General features: G+C 39.8%; 1 protein-coding gene across 1 annotated transcript; it reads left to right on the top strand.

The window, feature by feature from the left end:
• The first annotated feature begins 1,124 nt into the window (after window positions 1-1,124).
• LOC117467558 (14-3-3 protein beta/alpha-like) lies at window positions 1,125-8,209 on the top strand. The gene is made up of 6 exons (XM_034111242.1): window positions 1,125-1,233; window positions 1,756-2,180; window positions 4,848-4,968; window positions 5,742-5,905; window positions 5,988-6,083; window positions 7,145-8,209. The coding sequence occupies exons 2-6, from the start codon at window positions 1,887-1,889 to the stop codon at window positions 7,217-7,219; spliced, it is 750 nt and encodes a 249-aa protein (XP_033967133.1). The 5' UTR covers window positions 1,125-1,233; window positions 1,756-1,886; the 3' UTR covers window positions 7,220-8,209.
• The last annotated feature ends 233 nt before the right edge of the window (window positions 8,210-8,442 follow it).

The following is an 8,442-nucleotide window of genomic DNA, read 5'->3' as shown; positions in this document are numbered from 1 at the left end:
GTATTTATTCAAATGGGGAAATGCTTGGCACAGCATGTGTAAGTCAATCTGTATCTGATCAACTATTGCCAAAAGTTCTCAGGTATAATTTCAGTTGTCCAACGGGGGACATTCCTGAGTTGAGATCCTTTTCAGGGAGTACATAGCCATTTTCATCTCCACCACACACTGGAAAACACAGCCCATCACTGAGATACCCTGAGTGTGTCCATCTATTGTCCTTTAATATAGGTTACAGATGAAGTTGTTTAAATAGACCCAAACATGACAGCGTTACTTAAAATAATGGTCAAGAAATCTCACAGAAACATCAAAAATCATTAATAGTCAGATACCTAAACAAATCTATCTGAATATAGACTACTTTTCTTTGTACAAATGTACAAGGCAAACCATTTAATAAGAAAGGCTGTATTTAAATGCAACAAAAGCCGCTTATTCAGTTTAAATAGAGAGCAATGTGTATTTGGTTAATGTCTGTTAAGGGCCCCAATTGTAACTGTCAATACTGGGTTGGGCACAGTCATTCATTTCGAAGGAGAGAAACATGTAACTCAGTTTTCCCCCCAAGATGACATAAATAACAATGTTTTGAAAAGAAAAGTAAACATTTTACTATCAAATGTGGTTTATTACACTAGGTTATTGTAGTCCTTGTGTGTTGGTGGGATGAGATTAAGATATTTGGACAACAATGGAGGTCTATGGCACAGATAAAAGAGCTACATCAGGTTTTGACTAAGCAGACCATTCGTGTGAGATGTACATTCATAGTTTATGTTGGTTATATAAACAATATAACATATAATTGTCCGTGAATAAAGATTTGAGAAGGCGAATTGTCTCGTGAGTGCCACACCCGCCTACAGCAAACTACGGCGTGTGAAGGCAGCGAGTGATTGGACGAGCATCACCATGGCAATGCGATGACGTCTTCGTCCCTTGCTCTAATTGGAGGAAACCCCGTGGCCCCAGCCGCTGCAGCGTTCCAGTCTACCAAACTAGCCCAGACGGACCGCCTCTTTCCCCCGCGCTAAACAACTATTCGTTTACACACCTAAATGTTCCTGACAATCAAGTGAGATTTCGACTAGCGATTGGATAGTTGATATCAAGTTGACCCGCCCCATTTGAGCATGTTTAGTTGTATTTTCGCTGCTGTTGCCATTCTTTGCCTTTCTGAGCAACCTCTCAAATCGGATCAATTTCAGGAGCAAATTTGGACCTCAGCAGGTCAGTAACGATGAGTCTTTTTCTTGTTTCTACCCTTTAAGAATATAAACGCTGGTTGTTTGCAGAACTGTGATATTGTCGTTCGTTTAATGCTTAGTGTGAGTAACGCTAACGTGACATTTTTTTTTTTTTAAAGGAGTGGCCGATGTAGCTAACGCCAACTAGCTTTTGCTAACTTGCATAGCTAGCAGCAGCAGCAGCAGACAGCTTTGTGGCTGCAATGGTAGTAACGTTAGCCGATTTCAGCTTATACACCGTGTATAAAGGCAACACTGGGTCTTTTTTATTATTGTAAGTTAAGATAATTGTGGTTGAAGCGAAGCAGTGTCTGTAAACGTTATTTTTATTCGTTCAGCGCATTTCAATGACTGCTGTTAACCTAGATGGTACCACTTTCCAGCACCACCACACCAGGCGGATGTATGTTGTTTCATGTCATGATAATCGGTGGGCCATTTTGCACTGCATTTGCTTAACGTTATATTTATATCCACACCTAATTGAATCTTCTCCTTTACGCAGCTTGTAACCTTACTGAGGGAACTGACACCGTCGATCTCTTGCTACGCCCATTCCTTAGCTCAACAATCCTACAAAGATTGTAGTGTCCCTCCGGATTTCTAGTCCATACGTCTCCAAGACATACAAACACTATGGAAAAAGCGGATCTTATTCAAAAGGCCAAGCTCGCCGAGCAGGCTGAGCGTTACGACGACATGGCACAATGGATGAAGAAGGTTACGGAGCAGGGAGAAGAGCTGTCAAACGAAGAGAGGAACCTGCTCTCCGTCGCCTACAAAAACGTGGTCGGGGCGAGGCGCTCCGCATGGAGGGTGTTGTCCAGTATAGAAACTAAGAGCGAGGAAAGTGAGAATAAACAGAAGATGGTCAAGGAATATCGGGGGAAGGTGGAAAGCGAGTTACAAGATATCTGCAACGACGTCCTGGTAAAATATCATATTTCTACAATTTATGTTTAAGACTGCCCCCTCTCTCCATGTTATCTGTATATGAGCTAAAGATCCCTTTCTTAAAAACCTCATAAGTACATCATTATGATTTAATCAAGTTTCATTAGTGATTGCCATAGCTGCAGTATGGTTTCATTCTTACTCTCGAGGCAAGTTGCCAAGGTGTTCAAGTGTATTAAGAGAAATATCTGATTTAGCTTAGATATTAAGGGATAGACTTTGGAATTGGTGAAAGACACTATGTGGTCAACTTCAGGTGTGATTCCATGCCTTATATGTATTCACAACATTTTAAGTGGTATATATTTATCCATTAAAGATGTGTTAAATTGCATCTTCCCTGTTTCCTGTAAGCTCCTCCTGTAACTATGGCCACAAAGGACAAGGAAGTATTATGTAGTCCTCCCACTGTTCATGTCTTTTGGGAATCTAGAATTAGAACAATGAGCCTGAAATCTTTTGAGGGCATGAACTGACAAAAGGTCATAGTTATTACACCAGCAAGGTGGGTCCGAATGTGTGGAGAGAGAACTCACAGGAAGATATGCTATATTCTCTTGCTCTATAAAGCTCTGATGTGTTAGTATCCATGTAGTCCCATCTGGCCGATAGAAGCTGAATCTGGTCAGTGCAAGAATGACATGCCTAAACAACTCATACACTCCCTGAAGCCCAGTTTGTACAGATCATCAAAGTGACACCCGCCTGCAGAGCCACTTATTGAACCCAATGAGGCTGTGATTGACAGTGGAGCTAAATGCATTCTCATACATTACACACACATGTAAAGGCTTAGCTTTGCTGGAGTACTAGGGGGTTGGTGTTATACTTTCCCCTCTTGTTAAATCTAATGCAACAGCACAGATTGGTGCGTTGCATTTTTTTTCTACCCAGCCTTGATAATGGATTATAGGAGATCTGGGCAGAAGCTTAGCACTAATGTTGAGATAATTTCCATTTGCTGCTGTCTTTAGAAATGCACTGAAACGTTGCAGGGGGCATTCTTGTTCAACCAGATTTCCATACGTGTTCCTGAGAATACGCACTTGCGCAGCTGTGACTCAGCGCTCAGTATCTCTGCCATTGAGTATTGACTGAGAGTTTGTCAGCAGAGAAGGGTGTGTCAGTCCTCATACCTTAACTTGTCTGCACAAAACCTGACGGGTAGGTTATTCACCCACAACGGCAGAAGTGTAGACACCGAAATAGTCAAGTAAGATGATTGTGTGCCCCTTTTCTAGTTTCCTTAAAAAAAAAGACTGAAACCACAAGCTCTTGCATCTCAGCTAAAGGCAGCAACAGGGACTCCAGTTTCTACACAGGATGTGAATGTAGGCCTCGTAGACTAGACGAGAGGCCAGCCGAGCTAAATTATGCGGTTCACTGATCTTCAGAAAAAGACACGGCATACTTTACCCTGACATCTGAAGCTTTTAAAGAAAGGGAATATATCAATTCCTGACATGTTAAAGATCTCACACACGTAAAACCAGGCTTTGATCCACAGCCACTCTACTTTGCTTTCTACTTGGTGCCTGAAACCAGAGCATTGTGTTAAAACACCAGGCTACCCCTCTTTTCTCTATTGTGTAGAGCATTTAGTGATAGAGGAATGTTTAGCACTTGAGACATACATGTGTTTCGGCTGAGCTAATCTTTATGTCAGTAAATTACAGGGGAGTGGCTCCTGGGTTGGGTTAGGCTCAGAAAAGCAAAGGTTATTTTCCCCAGATTTGGATGGGATGGCTCTTTTTAAAGTAAATGTATTTAGGTCCTAGCAAAAAAGTAATCTTAACAACCCTCTCAGGCAGAACTGTTGTTAGGATGAAGTTATTGGGCATTTTCATTCTGATTGTTTAGTTAATATATTCCCTAAATTGTTTAATATGAGCATAAGACATGGTTTCAATGATGCAGATCAGCCGTGGTTATTTTCCAGGATTTCATTTCATTTTTTTTACTGCTATATTACCATTGGTAAAGCATAGATTAAATACATGTTATGCTTTGTAATTTGATTCCAAAATATGTAGGTGTTCTTTAGTGAAGGAAAATACAGTTGCGTTAGAAAACTCACCAACACATTTATTGTGACTGTTGAAACTGAACATGCCAGCAAAAGGGTAGGGTATGGATGGTTATGCCTCATCTGCAACAAGACAGGAGTCAGCAATAAGGCACAGAAGGAGAGTAATGTGTGTACTTTTGGGCAAAAGACAGTTTGGGACACACTTGAGGCCTGGCCTTGTAGAGACTCCAACAGGAGAGACTTAAGCTTTAGCTCACACAGTAAGCCAATACACCTAATAGAGCAGAACTGTTCATATGAATCATTGAACTGAGCAGCCATGAAGTAGTAGTAGTAGTAGTGCTCTCTGGTGGATGGATGCTAGTAGGACACTTACAATGGGTGAGCCCCACCTATTTAGCGTTTGCTCACACACCAATAGTGCCCATTTTGACTGTGGTTTGAAACTGTTTTCTAAATACGTACCGTGTCTGCTGTTTCTGTTTATTCTAAATATCATCCTTCAGATTTGTCTCTTCATCTGTCAGTCAAATGTCACAGTGTGCCAAGTCTTACGGTTAAATATTTTCTCAGTGCATCTGATTAAATTGATCTTGTGTTTTCTGTCTTCACAGAAACTGCTGGATGAGTATTTAATTGAAAAATCCAAAACTTCCGATAGCCAAGTCTTCTATCTTAAGATGAAGGGGGACTACTTTAGATACCTCGCCGAAGTTGCCGGGGATGACAAAAAGAGTGAGTTCATGCCTTCCTGTCAAATTGTCTGTGTTGTTCCTGCTACTTTGCTTCTCATTTTATGTACGGTCTTTAAGATGGGTAGTCATTTAGAATGCATGTTAAAGGGTTGTGCCTTTTTAACCATCCAAATAGTAGTGTGTCCGAGCTGAGAGCTGGAAATGACGTAAAGTAAGACTTTTCGGCCATGTGACCACAGGTCCCCAATCTCACAGGACGGTAAACACGACTGGGTGGCAGCTAATTGGCCTGAACCTTCTAAACGAAAAAAATTGAAGAGAAAAAAAACGTCCCTATCTGCACTCCCTGTTCTCCTACTAGTGATTTGCATTTCAGATCCAATTATGAAAATAAATATTATACAGACATTTTCCATAGGCATATCTTTTAATACTCATATTGGCTTTGAGGTGTTAAGATTGACTTGTTAACAGAGGAAGAAAAAAAGCTGTTGTCGACAAGTGCTGACCTGTTGTCATTGTGCATCTTCATTCCAATATTCCACTAAAATGTCCTGAAACAACCTTTTGCAGTTTGATAAAACATCATTGTAATGTGAACAACAAAAGATGATTTAAAATTGGTTTAGCCCACAAAGCTTATGAAAAGACAAAAACTCCCTCAGAGGAACCCATCCTGTCTGTAGCTCTCTCCCTAATAGATTTTTTTTTTGAAACGACCTAAAAATACAGTTTCAATTTATATTTTAATATTTATTTATCTCTCAAAACATCAATTGACCCTTTTTGTTTATTCTGTTTGTTACCTTTTAGAGACCATTGCAGACTCACAGGAGGCGTACCTGAAGGCGTTTGAAACCAGTAAGATTGAAATGCAGCCCACACATCCCATCCGCTTGGGCCTGGCGCTGAACTTCTCCGTCTTCTACTACGAGATCCTGGGCTCTCCAAAGAAAGCCTGTGAATTGGCTAAAACGGTCTGTATGCTTCATCAGTCACTTTACCTCGTCTACAGGTGTACTATGTTGCATGTATCAACATTTTTCTTTTTGCTTACAGGCATTCGATGAAGCCATTGCTGATCTTGATAAGCTAAATGAGGAGTCCTACAAAGACAGCACTCTGATCATGCAGCTCCTCAGGGACAACCTGACAGTGAGTGTTCCCTTCTCTCATGGCACAAGAATGATCTTCACTATGTCACAATTGCACTATGTTTGCCTAATTGTCTTTCTTATAGTCTGTTTCCTTCAAACAAACTTCAAATGTGTTTGTGTTTTACTTGGGCAAGGACAAAAGCCTGATTTCATAGTAAGGGCGGAGACGCTATGAACCTTAACAATGAGTGTAATGGCCCGCACTTCAGGATTAACAAAAGGTTTTGGAAAATGTATTTCTTGTGTCAAGGATTATTTACACTTGGTGATGTGTACTCTGGTAGCTGCGTCTACAAAGACCTTACCATTTAAGGAACTATGGCTACACATCTAAAAATTAATAATGAACCGTGGCTCTTAAACTTTGACCTCCCTCGCCTTGTCAGAAAAAAAACGACTGCTTATCATCAAGCTCTGAAACAAAAATGACTTAGCATTGCGATGGTCAAACAGAATGGGAAAACAAACACCTGACTTCCTAATCAAAATGTACATCCTCCTTACAAATGAGCTGGGTGGCAAACAAGTGACGGCAACAAGCTACTATAAATACAAAAGTCGGTACCTCAAGAAAAAATAAGTTGGCAGGACAGCCTATTGGATACTGGATCACTTACACTTTGATAATCGGAAAACTTTCCTCATTTTCTGCACAATTAAGCTCTGGTTAAGGTGTTCTTTTGCTTATTATCTCCGATGCTCATTAACAGTTCATCTTAAACAGTTATGAAAATTAATTCCCAACAATGTCCACCCAATCAGCAGTCATGATATTTGCAGTGTCCTTAGTTAACCAACAGGTTAGCTAGTTTGTTTAAGCTGTTCCCCCCCCCCCACTTGGGTTTGGCAGCAGGGGTAACTTCTCATAAAGTAAGCAATAACCAAGCCCACAATGAGTTAGGATACTATTGGTCGTTTTACTCTAAATTATAATTAAATGGGTGTGAATCCTGATTCATGGTCTTGCCAGAAAATGTAACTTGTATCCTAATACAACTAAGATTGTTAAATTGCCTGTTTGAGTAAAGTTGTGTGTTCAATTTGTGTTTCTCTCTTCAGTTATGGACATCAGATGCTGCTAGCCAGGATGAGTGCGAGGCTGAGGGACAACAAGAGGCTGAAAATGAAAACTAAAAACCGCCAACCCTCGATGTTGGGGTCATCTCTAAAAACAACAAAAGGAAGAAAAAAAAAAACTTTTTACACATCCTTCATTCCTTATTGCTCCACTCAAACATTCTACCAATGAAACTGATTGCTGAAAAGAGTCATGTAAGGAAATAATAATGAATAAATAATTCTTTTCATAATGTAGATTTTGGCAACTGGTGAAAAGAGAAACCCTCCATTCCTTTGGTTTATGTTTGTCATGGCCTTCCCCATTTGTGCAGTTTCAGCCGTAGAAAAGTGATCCATAGCTTGACATGGTATCAAACCCTTAGCTAATTTTAGCGGCAGGATAAACTAAAGTCCCATCATTGAACAACTGGATGCTTTATCAAATCATTTGAGACCGTTTGGAATTGTTCCCAATAATTAATGTTCAATATAAAAACTAGTTTCTCCCATACCCTTTTCAAAGTGTGTCTGTCTCTACACAATTACGTGCTACGGTTACAGCAGCTGAACCTTAAACTGATTACATTTGAATATTGCAGGGAAAGCTAGTGCACTTTACATGCTGGCAACAAATAGTATAAAACAGCAAAGTAGTGCTAATTGGTTAGATCCTCACTTTCTGCCCTGGTTATGATGCCACTCTTTCACTGAAGCATGCCTGTTGTTTTTTTTGGGGGGAGGGAATCGCGTGGCTTGTCTGAACAAATGCTGGGACCTTTTTAATGGGAAGAAGACAATTCTGTAATGCATCTCTGGAGATATTACACTGGAATGGGAACAAATGCTGTAACACACATGTCAAAGTCTCAAGTTAAGTCATTTTAAATGCAGGTTTGTACACATCCTTTAAGTGGGTGATTTAAGTCTGTCCAGTGATTGTCATTAGAGATTTGGGCCACTATTGTTTTACTATTCATTCAATTGTAGTCCCCTAAAGCCTTGTGGAACTGTTCCAATCCCTATGTATCAGCTATGTTAACATAAATAAAACATTTTATAAACCAAGTCTGAGTTGGTATGTTTATTTTATTTGCTTGATAATGTACTTCATGTTGTCAATTCTCTATCTATTATTGCTACTTACTTAACAGCTTGATCACCTTTAAGAATGAGAATGTTTCTTTCTTTGGATTTAACATCATTATTTCCCCAGAATGAAACTTATTTTAACAACTTATGCAACTACATTTGAAATGCTAGGTAGAAAATGGATAATTTGCATATATAGTAAATGAACT

Source organism: Pseudochaenichthys georgianus, chromosome 22 (genome assembly GCF_902827115.2).
Source record: "Pseudochaenichthys georgianus chromosome 22, fPseGeo1.2, whole genome shotgun sequence".
Lineage (NCBI taxonomy): Eukaryota > Metazoa > Chordata > Actinopteri > Perciformes > Channichthyidae > Pseudochaenichthys > Pseudochaenichthys georgianus.
The sequence above is the reverse complement of the archived record's forward strand: the minus strand, read 5'-3'. Positions and strand labels throughout refer to the sequence as shown.

Coding starts and splice junctions, on each gene's coding strand:
- LOC117467558 (XM_034111242.1), top strand. CDS start 1,887: ATGGAAAAAGCGGATCTTATTCAAAAGGCCAAGCTCGCCGAGCAGGCT. Junction 5,906..5,987: donor CCTGTGAATTGGCTAAAACG/GTCTGTATGCTT, acceptor TTTTGCTTACAG/GCATTCGATGAAGCCATTGC. Junction 6,084..7,144: donor TCCTCAGGGACAACCTGACA/GTGAGTGTTCCC, acceptor TTCTCTCTTCAG/TTATGGACATCAGATGCTGC.